The 17077-nt window shown below is 30.8% G+C and overlaps 2 protein-coding genes across 3 annotated transcripts; one reads left to right on the forward strand and one right to left on the reverse strand.

The window, feature by feature from the left end:
- Nucleotides 1-2981: 2981 nt before the first annotated feature.
- LOC123913916 (microtubule-associated protein RP/EB family member 1B-like) lies at nucleotides 2982-8310 on the forward strand. Its single transcript, XM_045964830.1, has 8 exons — nucleotides 2982-3521; nucleotides 5195-5263; nucleotides 5350-5436; nucleotides 6301-6407; nucleotides 6661-6800; nucleotides 6929-7005; nucleotides 7406-7519; nucleotides 7968-8310. The coding sequence occupies exons 1-8, from the start codon at nucleotides 3414-3416 to the stop codon at nucleotides 8082-8084; spliced, it is 819 nt and encodes a 272-aa protein (XP_045820786.1). The 5' UTR covers nucleotides 2982-3413; the 3' UTR covers nucleotides 8085-8310.
- A 1001-nt stretch (nucleotides 8311-9311) lies between these two features.
- LOC123913917 lies at nucleotides 9312-13322 on the reverse strand. 2 transcript variants are annotated; one of them, XM_045964832.1, is made up of 10 exons: nucleotides 13045-13322; nucleotides 12704-12870; nucleotides 12561-12625; nucleotides 11327-11367; nucleotides 11163-11251; nucleotides 10973-11086; nucleotides 10745-10822; nucleotides 10565-10630; nucleotides 9986-10063; nucleotides 9312-9662 (listed from the first exon to the last, which is right to left on the reverse strand). In XM_045964832.1, exons 1-10 carry the CDS (start codon nucleotides 13187-13189, stop codon nucleotides 9555-9557), a joined length of 951 nt encoding a protein of 316 aa, XP_045820788.1. In that variant the 5' UTR covers nucleotides 13190-13322; the 3' UTR covers nucleotides 9312-9554. The 2 variants fall into 2 exon arrangements, with proteins under 2 accessions (XP_045820788.1, XP_045820789.1); XM_045964833.1 differs by having other exon boundaries at nucleotides 12704-12849; nucleotides 13045-13321.
- Nucleotides 13323-17077: the final 3755 nt, after the last annotated feature.

Consider the following 17077-nt stretch of genomic DNA (forward strand, 5'->3'; position numbering starts at 1 on the left):
ACACATAGCTTAGGATTTATTTTTCTGACAATACACATGCACATATTACACACATAACGTAGGATAATGAGTGGAAGTGTCGTAAATAAATAAGTTTTGAGTACTCCATCTTCTAATTTTAACAAGTGCCTTGTAATCCAGGATCATCACAATATCTTCAACTCACGTGTAAGTAAGTATCGAAAAAGAAATGAATAAACTAAATAAAGCTTTACGGCCAAAGATCTTCACTTTCACAGTTCACTGTGTTGTGGTGGAGCTAGATTTTTTTTTACAGGAGGTGGAGGTCCATATTTTTTATATACATGTAAAAATTTTCACCAATAATTAATATATAATATATTATTAATAGTGTAATTGTTTGTTCATTTTAATTTTGTTCGCATCTATTATATTCTATTATGTTTGTTCATTTTAATTTTGTTCGCATTTTAATTTTACCATTACACTGCATACACATATGTTATTACTCCCTCCGTCTCAATTTGATTGACACAGTTGACTGTTATGCACTATTCACACATATTGCTTTGACCATATTTTTTTACTAATAAACAAAAATAAATATTAGCATATAAGATATTGTTTGATTCGTCTCGATGAGTATTGTCAAAATATCAAATTTTTATAACTTTTACTATTATACATATTAAAAATATTAATCGTCAAAGTTATGTATCGGCATGCGTGAAACAATCAATTGTGTCAATCAAATTGGGATAGAGGGAGTATATAATTGTAAAAGATAATATATGTGTATATATATAACATTTAATTAAAAGTATGTATATATATCTATATCTATATTTATATATCTTATAAAAAATGAAAAAATATTTAGTATCATAGTTAACTATCAAGCCATCATCCATCATATTACCTAGCTATCACCTATTACCTATATGCACCTTGTTTAAAAGTGATGAGTGTAAGTATTAGGATTGGGAAGAGCATAAATCTCTATTGAAAAATAGGTAACACCTATAAAAATAATTTATGGAGTGTGATATCTCTCATACTCTCACATTATTAAAAAAATTGCTCGTGACCCAGAAGGTAAATTAAAGGTGATTTTATTATGGGAAAAGTTATCTTCCATGGACATCATCCATAATCTGCTCTTGACAACACATAAGCTGCCTTTCACGTTTGTTGATAGTACCTGATAGCTAAATTCATTTTTAGCTTGGACGTAATCTAAAATTAGCACGTTAATTATTTTGCTTCAAATTCTTTTGTCTATAGACAAAGTGGCAAGTAAACTAACACACATAATTAAGTCTTGAGTTTTTTTTTTTTTACTAAAATAAAAAAAATAAAAAGAAAACCATTAGCAAGAAAAAAAAAACTCGAGTGTTTATGTATATAAACATAAAGTTAAAAGACTCAAGTGTTTAATGTACCAAAGAAAAAACTCAAATGTCACGGAAAGTTAATTGATGCGGAAAGTTATAGATTCGACTTAATGACATAAATGAAAGAGTTAAGAAGTGAAGTGATAATCAGTAGTGTGATTTGATTTTCACCTCAAAACAAACCTAACAAATTAACCATTAGCATACTAATATTGACATATTCAAAATAAAATAAAATTACTTAACTTTCAATTTAAATATCAATGTATCATATTTTTTTTAGATAAAATTTGGGATTTGACCAACAATAGATTGGTTAAAGTGGTAAGCAATTTGAACATCTTATGTTTGATCTCTAACTCTTGCGTGTGGAGAAATTTCGTTGAGGGAGAGGATAACCTACTTGTGTCAACAAGTTTTTTATGTGTAAATTAATCACATCTAAACGGTAGTAAAAACTTTGTATTGAATCCTCTGAATTTGTCTCAGTTGATAAAAACATCGTATTATATATATGTGGACGAGTTAGAATTCAAACCTTATACTCTCGATTTATTCACTAAACTACCTGACAAAAAAAATTTCTACCCATAGCATATCAATAAAATAAATAAATTGGGAATTTGAGTTTTGGTAGTTTACTTGTCGAGTGAGGGTTTTGGTGTTGATATAAATTGATAGATATGTATTAACCAATTTCTTTATTAAGTATGTTATGTTACTCCTTAAAATTGATTAACTAAATAAAAGAAATAGACGAGAAAAAGAATACATATATTATTTTAAATTAGTAAATTCATTAGGCAACTCAATAATATTCTTTTCATTTGCTGTGTTTGGTTTGAAAGAAAGACAAAAAAAAATATAGTGAGTGAAGGAAAAAAGAGTAAATTGATATCCCTCCTTTCCATTGTTTAACACATCTCCCAAAAGCAAATGAAATAAATATATTAACTAGGTTCGTGTTGAAATTATTTTCGTCATTTTACAAATACATTTTGTACATTTTAGAAGAATCTGAATTCAATTATTATTGAGAAAAACACGATTGAGTTCAAATTAGTTGAACCTCTTCCTTTGAAAAGCTGCAAATAATTTTTGTTTTTCTATCATGTGCAAATTTGCACATGTTAAAATGTTCAAAATAAATAATAAATTTATATTAAAATTTGTACATTTTATATTAAATGAAAAACTTTTTATTAAATAGTAATCGTTATTTATCAATAAAAAAATTACTACTTTTAATTGTTTGTACATATTAGACAAACACATACAAAAATTGTATCCATTAAAGTCATTAGATTTGATGTAGTTATGATGAATTTATGTATTATGTATGAGGTACTAGGTTCGTTGTTTCTTGCTAATATTGTAAAAAAAAAAAATTATATGCATTAAATTCTTACAATTAAGTCATTATGTTTAGTCTAGTGGTGAGAATTTTGTGTAGTAAAGTATAAGTCTTGAGTTTGATCCTCATGTCATTGTAAACCAAAATAAAATAAAATTCTTACAATAAATGATAATAAATTTTTTTTGTTGACAAAATTTAACAAGGATAATTAAAAATATATAAAAAAAAAGAAATAATTTAAAAAGGGATTTCCCACCTCCAATTGGCAAACACATGAAGCAAACGTTTACATATTTATATAGCTGTCGGAAGAAAGAGTGCCCATAACAAATATTTGCAATTCATTTCACAATCTTTCTCTCTCTCTTTTCGTACGGTTTGCGTTTCTGCTCTTCTGTCCTTTTTTTCATTTTCCGTTTCTATTTCCGTTACCGTTTCCTCTCTCTCTCTCTCACCACAACCTATTCACCGTCCATTTAATTTCCTTCCGTTACCCATTTTTCCCAAAAATAAATAAATAAACAACAAATTTTAAAATTCACAAACCCCTCCCCCGAGATTTCGCCCCTAGAATCTTCATCTCTCTCTTTTTATTAAAAATCATAAAAATAATAATAATAATATAAAAGAAAAAATTCTTCTCATTTTCTTTTATATTTTTTCTTGTTCCTTGTTTTTTGGTTTTGTGCTGAGGAGAAAAAATGGCGACGAGTATTGGGATAATGGATAGCGCTTATTTTGTCGGTAGGAATGAAATTCTTACTTGGATCAATAATCGTCTTCAACTTAATCTTTCTCGCATTGAAGAGGTAACACATTCACATTTTCATCAAAAAAACACTATATACCTTTTTTTTTTATTTATTCATTTCAATATCAATACTACATTGTTCATTTATTTTATTTTTTTTCTTCGTGTTGTTGATGCATTTTTTTAACCTCTTTTTATGATTAATGGATTCTGAATTTATTTTTTTTATTTATTTTTTTAATTTTTGTGTGCGTTTTTTTTGTTAACCATCTGGTTCTCGGGAAAATGTCCGGTAATCCAGAGTTCAATGAGAGGTCAGAGTCTCACTAAGAGTTGTTCCTTTCAGAACTCACGTTCACTATTGGTTTTTAGGGAATTTATTAACCACTTGAGTCTAATCATTGTATGCATTTTTTTTTGTTAACCATCTGGTTCTTAGGAGAAGGTCTCCGGTAATCTAGAGTTCCGAGGTCAGAGCCTGACTAAAAATTGTTCCTCCGAGAACTTTAACGATTGGTTCTTAGAGAGTTTATTAATCACTTGAGTCCAATCATTGTGGGTGTTATTTTATTGGCTTGTTGGGAAGACCTAATGCGGAATTTTTTTAAAATGGTTTTGGTGGGATAAGAAAATGTGGATTTTTTTTTTTTTTGCTTTCACCATCAGTTTAATCTGGTTCGGGTGTCGGTCATGACATCAAGTGGTTCCAGCCCCCTTCCGGTTGCAGTTGCGGGGGATCGAACCATGATCCTCCCTACCAAGTTCAGCGCTAATCACCACCGAACCAACTAAAATGTGGATTTTTGTATTGGTGGTGAGTTTGATGGAATCTTGGTGACACTGTGATTTTGTTGAAGCTTGCAATTATTATAACACCATAATAATTGCTCGTGATTCCATCAAATTCACCACCAATCCGAAGATCACACGGATTGTGATTTATTGTTGATTCCTTGATTGAATGTAAAAAAAATTGGTTGATATGTCTCTTGCCGTAGGAATAGTTTGATATGCATGTCCATTTTTTGGGTGTTCAATTATTCAATGATACTGATTTAGTTTTTGCGAAAAAGGCATAACTATATTTTTGGCTCTTACATTATTTTTTAAATTAGTCTTATGAAGTTATCACAGTTTATTTTATTGAACAAGGAATTTATCAAAGTTATGTGCTTTTGGCATATAAAAACGTGTTTTTATCACCAAACTAAGACCAGATATACACTATTTCCAGCGTAAGAAGTAAAAATGAACAAAATTGAAATAAGTATTATTAATTTTACTATGAACAAAGTTAAGATAAGAAGATAAATTTTTCTCCTCAAATTATACAAGTACAAACTTTTGTTGAGTGCATTACTTAGTCTGCTTGTGACAGATTCCTGGCTCTCAAAATTGATTATTGTGGAAGCAAGCCATCTCTTATTTCAGTTAAAATTGAAAAGATTGTCTTGGAAATTGTTATTTCTTTGTTAGCGGTAGAAAGTATTTCGAACAAATACATGGTTTTTGAAACAATTTGGATAGTTAGGGATGTCAGGAAGTGTGTTTATTCGCGATGGTGTGTTCAAGTTCGAGCATCCACACATCGTGCAGCTACAATTATTTTTTGCATCACATTTCTTGATTAATTTATGATTTATAAGGGGACAATATGATTTCAAACCTGATCAGTTAATGAAAGTATACTTGTTCTCACCATGCTTATTCCCTGTGATCATTCATTGCTAGGCTGCATCTGGTGCTGTGCAATGCCAGATGTTGGACATGACATATCCAGGGGTTGTGCCGATGCACAAGGTAGGAAGACAACTTTGCTTTTAATTTCTTTTCTCCCTCTTCTGAGATTTCATTCAAGTAATTTTGAAATTTGGGGTTCATTTTAGGTGAACTTTGATGCAAAATCAGAATATGAAATTATTCAAAATTATAAAGTTCTGCAGGAAGTGTTCAACAAGCTGAAAATTGACAAGGTATTTGTTCATTCCCTCATATTCATAATGTTAAGCAGAACATTTGGAAAGGAGTTTTGGTGTATATATGTTTAGGCAAGAAGAAACAGTAGGATGGGATGGTTCATTATAAATTCATATTGTAGTATGATAGCAACATTTCTTCTTTTAGGTTTTGAACTATCAATGGAATTATTCACCACCAATGAAATCTTAGCATATATGGGATAGTATCTTTATCAAGATATAGAAATGCTAACGAAGGATAATTTAATAATTTGGTTACATTCATGCATTTGGGCTTATCTTATGAGATGCACTATATAAGTAGGAAGAGAATTACCCTATAATGTTCCTGTAAGTTTTTTCAGCTTATTTTTATGAGCTCCCTAAGATTGCATATATATGGTAACAGCTCGTACAAAGCTTATGCGAATTTTATCCCCATAAACTGTTTGCTTGTAGAAACAATTGGTACATAAGCTTTTGCAAGATAAATAAGCACTTACCCCAAAAACTCTTCGAGTATATTGAATAAACATTTATTTGTGTCTTCATGCACACTTCCATATTTAAGGAGATTGTTTATGTTTCCATTTCTTTTACTCTTCCCCAATTGTATTCTTGTGCTTTCATCACTGGTGGGCTGCATTTTTTTATGGCTATTTCTTTAGGCAGGGTGTACAAGATTGGGGCGTGTTTTTGGTTTGATGCTCAATACTAGTTTCATTTTTATTTTTGGGCCATGGTATCCTAGCTTCATTGATTGCATGTCTTTTATGCTAGGGTCTTAAAGTTCTTGAATTAAAAGTAATTTATTTTCGTGTTATAACTTCACTTGAAAATGAAAACTGGTATGAAACTAATGTGATTACCATGTGGCAGCATATTGAAGTTACCAGGCTTGTTAAAGGCCGACCTTTGGACAACTTGGAGTTCCTACAATGGCTGAAACGTTACTGTGATTCTGTTAATGGTGGCATTATGAATGAGTATGCTACTTGCTCTTTGTTCCTTATCCCATAAACAGATTTGCTTACTGTTGTGTTTTTTTTTGTGGTTAAAATAAGCGATTTCTGTTGCTTTGATATTATTTGTAGGAATAGTTCATTATATCATTTCTATTTTGATGTAATTGCTTGAGTGATATATATCCAATCCATACTATTACATGAATATAATATATGTTCTTGTGTTGTATATCTGTTTAATGATTATCAAAGCCTTTTTTACTTTTTTCTGTAGAAACTATAATCCTGTGGAGCGTAGGGTTAAGGGTGGAAAGGACCGAAATATTAAGGGTTTTAAGAGCTCAAAATCACTTCATTCAAATGCTATGAATAATTCTAGTTCACTCGATGCACTCAATCTACATAGAGCCTCAGGTTGGCTTATTGGAATCTTTGATTCTAAACTGTTTTCCATTTTTCCCTGATGGTTATTTCACTTTACTCTACTTTTTCTCTCCCTTTATTTTTTTTTCACTTTTTGGATAATGTACTTTTGAGTGTAGGACCTAAGCACTCAAGGTCAACTGGAGGGTCAGATGAGGCTAATTTGTCAGCAGAGGTTCAGGCCTTGTCCAAGCAGGTACAACTTTGAAAATTAAGCTTGCTGTGACTGCTACAATTATCGAAATGACATACAAGATAAATCTCCTTTCAGCATTGAAGCCCAACTGTAAACATAGTACATAAACAAAGAAGCTTATGGACATAATAGAATTCTATTATAATGAAATTGCTAATGTATGTATTATGTTGACATTGATGATTTTCGTCGTCGTAGCGACTAATAGCATATACATGCCTGCGCTTTCAATGTGTCAATTACCTACTAACCTACATGCCTGCGCTTTGAATGTGTACCAATCTTTTAGTTCCTGTATTGATATTTACGTTTTGAATTTTTTTTCACTTGATAAATTAATGAAAACATTATTTACCTCTTTAGTTCATTGCTCACTTCATTCTTGTTTTTTGTTTCACAGGTTACTGATCTCAAACTCTCGGTGGATCTCTTGGAAAAAGAAAGAGACTTTTACTTTTCAAAACTACGGGATATAGAAATTCTTTGTCAGACATCAGAAGTGGAAAATGAACCTGTAAGAATTCTGGCAAAGGCTTTTGCAGTTTAGTTAATTTTACTTTTCAAAACTGTGTGGTCTTTTTCTTTCCAGTGTGCTTGTGATCATGCCGACTTCTATGCACTTCATCAAATGTATCATATTCTTTTCTCGTATGCTTTAATGAATTGTTTCTTTTGCCTAAATTTCTAAAATACCTTCAATCGTCTGGAAATGAGGGAAAGATTTTTGCTTTGGTATGATCCAGCTTAATAATGTGTTGTGTATATTGATCTTGAAAATGCATACAATTCTTCATGTATTTACAAATAGGTGAATATATATGTCTAGATCTTGGTCAATAATCCAATTGGCTCGATTATGTACTTTATCATATTGTATATTAATTGACTTTTGAACATATGGAGCTATTTTATTTTGGTATTTAAACATACGGAGCTACATTGTAACTTGTTACTGTTTGCAGGTTTCGGTAGCAATCAAGAAGATTTTGTATGCTGCTGATGCAAAGGAGTCCGCATTAGAGGAAGCTCAGGCTTACATAGAAGAAGCTGTTGAAGATGAACCAGAAACTGAAACATGATTTCTCATTCCTGTCTGGTATTCATAAGAGATTTCCAGGGTCTTTGTTAAACAAGCTTAGTGCCATATGCGATGTGAGAGACTGGGAATCCTTCCCATCCAATGGCCATTAAGTGTAATTTCATCACATAGATTTAACTGTTTTTTTTTCCTTGTAAGCTTGAATGGATGATCAGTGGATATTAGTTAACCTGTTAACCTTTCAATAAACAAAGTTCCTTTCATCATTTTTCTATTGAACTTTCCAAGCCTACTTAAATGCATATTTCATATTTCATATTAATGTTTTTAATTAAATCAATCCACTTTTAAATAGGCTAAGATCTGATATGCCAATCAATGAGTTTAAGTTATTGAGTTTTAAGATAGTAAACTTCCAGAGAGTACGGCTTTACGTATGATATCCTATTTCGATAACATTTTATAATAGTAATACTTTTAAATATGTTAAAAATTAATGTAATTAATCTAGTATGACCTTTGCTGTAACCGTAAGCCCCTATCGGTCGGCCAGAAGCCCTTATCCCCTCCTTGCCATAACTGTGAGCCCCTATCGTTTGGCCGGAAGCCCTTATCAATTATCAATCTAGCCTAATTCCATCCATATGGTTGGGAGGAAACTATAGAAAGAAGGGAATGTGGAAATTAATTCCCGAGTCGCCCAATTTTAACACTTTTCCAATATTTTGAGGAAGAGAATTGGAGGGGAGATACATTGTAAGGACATTTGATATAAGTAAGAAGTAAGACATCGGTTTAGATTCACAATTCTCCATTGAATTGAAACATTCCAAAAAAATTCCTTACGAGTTTTTATATTTTTTGTGAAGGTTGTGTAGGTCCAAATGTGTAGAATTAACAATTAGAAGGTTAATAAGTTCTCAAGTGTCTTAATCTTGGAAAAATTATAATTTTTGGCTGTGTAGCGTGCACAAATCACAAGTGTATGTGAAAGTTCCATGTTTTCATTCTCTTGCATGCAAGTTTTGTTTTTTGTTTCCTTGACACTCAAGAAAGTGATAGGAAGATTGTACCAAGTCGTAAATTTTAGGGACTAAAATGACTCGTAACTCATTTTAAACTTTACCCAAGTAAATTTCCTTTATTTTAAAGAAAGTAAAACATTCCTAAATACAGTAACATCCCTGAAGATGTTACTCTATATATCTTGAAACAAATGCTACCTGAACAAATTATGTATGCCACTTGTTATCTATTTAGTATTTACTTTTACGTTTTCTCAACTCAGCATGTTATTCTTTTCAGTTTTCAGAATTCAGTTACAATGTTTAACCATATAAAGGATTGTTCTACATCATACATATTGGTACATCAAACCTAAGAAATATATACTATTTGAACTGACTTAAAAAATAAGACAGTTTCTTCTTTAGACTATTTGATTCTTGTACATGTGCATATTATTTCATTGCATTCTAATTCAGTAAAGTTTAATATGCATGTCTAAACTTCAATCTCTTGAGCAACCAAGCTTGAATTTGTGAATGTTCATTTTTCCATTTAATGCAAGGGCAAGCACATCATGTTCCTCTACGTACCAAAGTTCGGACACCACTGCCTGGATATGTTGGAGGAAACTCAGCACGTAAAATAAAAGTTAGGTATGCTTATAGTAAAGTATGTAGACAACAAAACATCACTTATAGGGAAAATTTCATAAATGTCTATTTAGTCCCTAACGCATATTAAAATCCGTCATGTTAGTTCCTAACATCTTAATTGCAAGGACTAAGGGGCTTAATTGATGGTTTATTGCGTAAATTTAACTCCATATATCAACCTAAAAGAAAAGTTAAGGCTCTTCCTATGATGTTTAAACTACTCAAGTCTTAACTGTAATTCTGATTTTACTGTCTATAAAACAGACAAATAACCACAAACCTTGAATCCACGGATCTGACTATTAAGCCGATTCACTAACTCGTGAAAAAATTGGAGTTCATCTGATGTTTTTAGTTCCTGCACATCACAAGAAACAAAAATAAAAAACAGGATAAAGGGGGAATTTGATTACAGTTATGAAACAGCTATCTATGTACCATGAAATCGGATCTGACATTGCATATATTTTATTCTCAAATGCAAAGAAAATCATTTGGAACAGATACAATTCTTAAATGGAGTATCATAAAGGCAATCGATCTGTGACTACAGTTGCAATGTCAATTTATTCGTGTATGTTTCGATTAAATTTTGCAAACTACAGTTTGAATGAACTTCATTTCATAAAATGAGTTTACAAAAACAATCATTCTGTCTAGCTATATGCCATGCCAATACAACAGGACACTTTACCATTCTTCAAATATATCGTTAAATTAATATAATCCAATCGACGCAATCACAATAGAGCTAATGGACAATTGATGCCAATGTCCATGTCAGGGCCAAATACAATTCTAAAAGGAGTGATGATGCTAACTCTAATAAATTCCAAGAAATGATGTAAATGCATAGTACCGTAGATGATGCTCTAGGTGGACCCAAAAGCCTTGCAAATGTAGTGTGAAGAATTGCAGCATCATACTGCAGATGAAATAATGGAAGATCATTAAGAAACACAATGCAAAGCAATTTTATTGGCATATCGAATCACAAATTAACTTTAGAAAAACATAAGACATCTCAAATGAAGCTTACAAGTTGCTTCTCTGGTGCATGTGGAAGCACATTCTTCAACCTAGCGCGAATGGTTATGGGATCTGTACCCGAGATTACCTACGAATTAAACATAAAAAGTCATTATTCTAGGCTAGTCAGTGCTGTCAACACATGTCGATCATACATGTTTGAAGGATAACAGGTGAATTATTATTATTTTTTTTTTTTTGGATACACAGGTGAATTATTTAGATTATGGAAAATAACCTGCCAGCCACCAAGCAGCACCCCAGTTGAAGTTAAAACCACCCTATCCAAAACAATATTCAAAGGGCAGATCCTTGCAGCAACAGTTTGCACTGAAGATGCTTCAGCTTCTATCTGACAAAAATAATGATTCTCATGAAATACTTGAGCGTGCTATTATGAATTGAAGACATCGATATTTGAAGTATACCTCTTCTTTGGTGGCAGGTACAGGTACAATATGGTGGGAGGCATGAAACATGCTAAAATGGTACATACTCGAGTTCTGAAACCAGATTGCTAATTGACACACATGTAAGGATGCGAATAAAATAAACTAAAATAAGGAAAAGTTTGAAGCAAACTAAGACTTACCTTTATCAAAGTATGGATTAAAAATATTTTTGACAGCATCCCTGTGTCATGTAAACCAGGCATGACTTACATCAATATCAAATCAGTTTATATAAAGCAATAACATGTCATATTAAGGATGATAATTACAACAATAAAGAAGGATACGTGAAGGTAGAAATATAATAATGAAATCTTTGAAAACACTGCAAGTGAGCCATATTCCCCCTTAAAATAGCCTTTATGATCAAGATGTGTTGAGTTTTGTCATTTCCGCATACAGTACTAGTAAAAAAATTATTTGTTTTGCGATGAATTTAAGAGAGAAAGAAAAAAGTAGGAGACGGGCAAGATAAGAACAATTTTTGTAAGGATAAACAGATCAAACAGTAAGCATGTTATTCTTTTATGCTTGCTGGAAACGTGGATCTCTAGCATAACCCCATTCTAAAAGTAGGACCGGCAAGATACCTTTTGAGGTATTAACATACTCTCAACTTAAGATACAGTGTAGCTTTCACATTCCCAGGGAACACTAAATCTTATTCTTATCATGAATAAATGTGTTAATGTGTTATTATAGTCTGAATCGTTTGAGTGGTTTGATCAAGTTTTTTATATAGCAGAAAAAAAGAATTTAACATGTACAATCAGATGATTTCTGAGATATCATATTGGATACGATATGACTCGAATATTTGTTTATAAGAGACAAATATCCCTAATCTTACAAGCCGCTTTTGTAGGGTTGAGTTAAGCCCTAAATAATAACATGGTATCAAAGTCTATCTAAGATTTGTTGGCCTCGTGCTATTGGGTAATGCTCCGGATATCCAGTCATAGGCGTGACGAATGTGTGTTGAGACCTCAAATTGGGTGTGATATGGAAAAAGAATACACTCTTGTAACTACCATGTAAGGAACACTTGAATACACACAAACACAACCAAAAAAACTAAACAGAGACAAACAACACTAAGTCACTAACGTAACGAAAGCGCTCCAAAAAGAAGCAGCACTAGGCAGCGAACACCACATTAAGAAAGCCGCAAAGGAAAATACTTTTGCAGGGATGAATTAGTCTCAACTGAAATTCTAATAATGATGCAACTTATTTCTATATTCAAATGAATATATGAATATCAGCATCCAATTCAACATCATAACCAGATTTGAAAACTTAGATATTTAGCTGATCATAGATGCATTAAATGATCATTAATAAAAATCTAAGAGAAACACTATTAACACTTACGCAATTGGCACCGAGAATTCAGAGTTCAAATACAACACATTAGCTCGCACCGGAGGAGTTGCAGGCTGCATATAGAAAATTATCATCAGCTCCTACCAAAACAACCCCATGGAACAAAAACATCATAAATTGTTATATGTTACCTTTAATACAGGTGTTACAGATCCATCTTTCAGAGTAAAGATATCCGAAATAGTCAGTGACTGAGAGGTTTCACCATGTTTCAAAAAAGCAGCTCCATGCTCATCAAGATCCCTTGCCATTTTATCATATAATTTGGATCTTCTCTCTGTATTTAAATTTGAAGAATCTGAGATAAACCCTTTTTATCTTAGTACCAAATTCACATATATCTTCACTCAAAATCAAATTTTGAATAAAACCCACATCAAAAGAAGCATCTTTGGAACAAAACATAAATCATGAAACTAACATCAATTCCTACAAAATCAAAACCAAAATGGAGAGAAGAAAGAGTAATTACCTGAAGAAGGTGATGAAAGGGTGTTTGATGAGTTATGAAGAAGCATTTGGAACAAAACGTAGAAGCAGAACGCAGAGATAAACCAGATGAAAGCTACCTTTTTGTAACGATTCCAGCAATTGAATGTTGCAGTTCTACCTGTCATAATGATGTAGTGAGTGAGTGAGTGAGTGAGTGAATCAGTGAGTTAGATTCAAAATCTAGATAGTGTCATCACACCCATTTGCATGACTCCTTATTCCTATGTTCTTCTAATTGCGGAATGCGGATTAGTTACTATGATGTTTTTTTGGTTTTTGTTTGGTACTTTGGTGAAATTAATGTATCTCGATAAGATATCAAATGATTTTGCATTTTACGTAGTTTTATATAAATGATCTATATGATATACACAAATGATCTATATGATATAAATTTTCAATCCAACGGTGGATTCTATAAAATTTATATCGGTTAAAACGTTATTCAGAATTGTAATATTTGATGTCAAACTAGTTGGTGTCATTTGATTCTGACTCATATATATATATATATATATATATATATAAAAATTAACAAAAATTTACTATTTAAAATGCTAAAAGTGTGCTCGGGGCGCTCGCCAACATTTTCCTTGTGATATTTATTGGGTTAAATATTCTAGGGTGGAAGAACTTCTCATGTCTTGCACCATGCACTAATTCCTAATTTTTTTTAGAAGCTAAATTAATCCACCTAAATTGACACTAGGAAGAATCGAACATGAGATCTTAAGGAGGAGCATGCTCTCAGGTCCCAAGCCAATACCACCAATACTTCCGAATATTATTATAACGAATATGAATTTGATAAAATTCACTGTTGGATTGAAACTTTATATCATATCATCCATTTTTTTTAAAGAAATCGAGAATCATTTAGTATGTTTATTGAGAATCGTTTAATACGTTATTGAGACCCGTCAAAATTAACGGTTTGTGGGTTTTAATTGAATATCGTTAATCTTGATGAATCTCAATATGATAAGTGTATTCTATATTGTCTCAATCTAGTGTTTGATGAGACAATATAATATAATAAGTTAATCCTGAAACTTATCATATCATGTATTTGTAGTTCAAATTCATATTATGAATTAGAGCTGAATAATAGTTCTTATAAAAAAGTAAACATAATAACTTTATAATTACGTTGAATAAAACATGTATCTATACTATTTATGATTCAAATACATGCTTTATTTAATGAATCTAAAAAATAATTTTTTTTTGCTTATATTCAAAACTAGCAATAATTTTAAATTATAATAATTAAAGTTTCTGAAAAAACAATTCTTGTAAGTTTCTGCAATAATTTTACTAGTCTACACAAAACACGCCAAGGCCAAAATAAGGCCTAAGAAATGTCACTTTCAATTTCAAAAAATAAAAAGAAAACTTTTCATTTTTATCAAATAGAAATGTCATAACTTGTCCATGTTAAATGATTTTGTATCTCATCTCAAAAATTAGCTCAAAGAATAAAGATGCTTAAACACAATTATACACTTAACAACTTGAAAACCTGGCGAATGTGGAACTCCAAACAACTTCAGCAACACATACATATGTGTCCTCTTTAATGATATTTTCGGAACTTGCATGCCTAGAAATATGTTTTTAATTTTTTAGTTTCGTCTTTTTTTTTAACTTTTGCCCTCTTCATGTAAAAAAAAAACATTGAGAAAATATTTGTAAAATTTTGATACAATAAAATACATATAACAGAGAGTTACACTTCTCGGAGAAAAAAATGTCTCTAAAGCGAGCTAATGATGATTTATTATAATACTAGTTATATTTTTGCCATATCCCTATTCATATGTTTGTGTCAATGTCCTCAAATACTTGGATATATTTTTTGCATCACACTACTCTAACCGGTGTTGTCATGTTGAAGGTACACAGTGATATGACTTTTTGTGTTTTTGGTATTTGCGGAATTTGTGGGATATATGTTTACGAAGAGAATTCTCATCAAATATACTGTTATATGAAAAAAACTATTTATCATAGTTTATGGCTCTATATATAACACTACAAATAAAACAAATATAAAAACAAATTAATCCTATAAATTCTAAGCATATCGTAAAAATTCCAAACAAAAATATAAATATTAAATTCTAATATTATCTTATTTTAAATATAAATCTAAATTATATTTAAATATAAAATCTTCAAAAGATATTTAGACATATTATTCTCGAGCAACAAAAAGTTCAAGAGTGCATCACACAAAGTTGTAATTAGGTTAACCCTAATTTGTTTTGTAGTTTATTCGGGAATATGTAATTGCAGCTTTATTATAAAAAATTGAAATTTGTCTGAAAATCAAACTCGGATCGTTTACTTACAATATCATATTTTAACCACTAAGGCATGTAACTTAATTGTAAAGTTATCTGATCAAATTATATATCGTGTGTTTATTGAATAAAGCATTTACACTTTAATTTTTTCTGATTTGGATTTAAATTTATGCAGGAATTTGTGTCTCATTGACCTTGCCTGTACACGTTAATTAGGCATTAATGACGATGGAAATTCAAAAACAAATCATTGACCTTGCTTTACACGTTAATCGGGCGTTAATGAGGATACCTTTGGTTTATAAAAAAAAAATTACATACTTCTTGTGTGTGTGCGCTTAATTGTACTGACCATATGACTTGTAACTCTATATAAGGCAATGCCTAGTGACGAATAAATTAGAGAACACCATTTGGAATCAATAGAAAATACATTAGACAATGTCAATTATATAACTGTTCAAGTATTTTTGATTTCTACATGTATGAAATACTTTTTTTATTAGTCCACCAATATATAATGTAATCGATATATCCATGTAGTTTTGAAATAACGATTATAATATTAAAAAAAAATGCGATAATAAAAACAAAATAATTAGTTACCCTGCATCTCCTTGGCCGCGAACTTCATTTATAAAACCCGTGTCACTTAAGTCAAGATTTTCTTCCATTATATCTGCATGGAAAATTTACAATAGATATGTTAATTAAAAAATGAAAAATCATTCAAAAACATCCACCACAATATTTTCTTCTTTTCAACACCTTTTCTCATTAAAAAAAAACATCCACAATCCCAAGGCAATACATATAACAAAATTTCCCACCTGAATGGCATCATAAAAATCATTCAAAGAGAACTAACTGATCTATTTTTTTTTTCTTTGACAATCTGGGAACTAACTGATCTATACTTACAAAACAAACTAGTAAATCTCAAAGAATTTTAAGTTAAAAAAGACACCCAAAATGTAATGTATAAGAATCCATTTCATGAAACCACATAAGGAAAATGTTGTGCAAATCTAGTAAAACTTACAAAGGAACAGATCTAGTAATAATAACAAGTTTAAAGCCAAAATTGAAAAAGTTGATAGCTTTTTAGATCTACACTTTGAAGAGGCTAAAAATGTTATACCAAGGATTAAACAAACATGCCCTAAGTCATTGTTAATCTATAATAACTAGACCCTTACCCGTGCGATGCACGGGTGTGATGCGTTATTTTATATTATAACATGAAAAAATTGAAACAATAAATATTATTAAAATAATAATAATCAAACTAATAATTGTGTAAAAATAATTATTAGAATTAACAAAAAGTGTGTATATGATCAAGAGAGAGTTTCAAGTTTGTAACAGATAGTGTGTAAATGATTTACCGTCTTCGACGCCTCAAACGAAAAATGAACGGACCAATAGCTAGTTGATCACCTAATATTGATCAAGAAGTCACATCCTCGTATCCTTCAACGAAAAACTTTTTTTTTTCATTATCATTCACATTCAATATGATATCATGACAATATAATTCTTAATACATAATAAAGAAATAATAGATTATAGAATTTAAACAAAATGATTTAGTGACAATTGTTTAAACAATTGTTTAGCAAAATATGATGATTTAATGACTATTTTATTTCCTTTTGATTAGATATATTCAATCATTATAGTGACTATTTGCTTCCATTAGTC

The sequence above is a fragment of the Trifolium pratense genome, linkage group LG3, assembly GCF_020283565.1.
Source record: "Trifolium pratense cultivar HEN17-A07 linkage group LG3, ARS_RC_1.1, whole genome shotgun sequence".
NCBI lineage: Eukaryota > Viridiplantae > Streptophyta > Magnoliopsida > Fabales > Fabaceae > Trifolium > Trifolium pratense.

Excerpts from the sequence above, each read along its gene's own strand:
- LOC123913916 (XM_045964830.1), top strand. The coding sequence starts at position 3,414 with ATGGCGACGAGTATTGGGATAATGGATAGCGCTTATTTTGTCGGTAGG. Across the intron at positions 5,437-6,300 it reads ACAAGCTGAAAATTGACAAG|CATATTGAAGTTACCAGGCT; the intron begins GTATTTGTTCAT and ends ACCATGTGGCAG. Across the intron at positions 7,520-7,967 it reads CAGAAGTGGAAAATGAACCT|GTTTCGGTAGCAATCAAGAA; the intron begins GTAAGAATTCTG and ends TACTGTTTGCAG.
- LOC123913917 (XM_045964832.1), bottom strand. The coding sequence starts at position 13,189 with ATGACAGGTAGAACTGCAACATTCAATTGCTGGAATCGTTACAAAAAG. Across the intron at positions 12,871-13,044 it reads CCTTTCATCACCTTCTTCAG|ATTCTTCAAATTTAAATACA; the intron begins GTAATTACTCTT and ends GGTTTATCTCAG. Across the intron at positions 12,626-12,703 it reads CTGTAACACCTGTATTAAAG|CCTGCAACTCCTCCGGTGCG; the intron begins GTAACATATAAC and ends TTCTATATGCAG.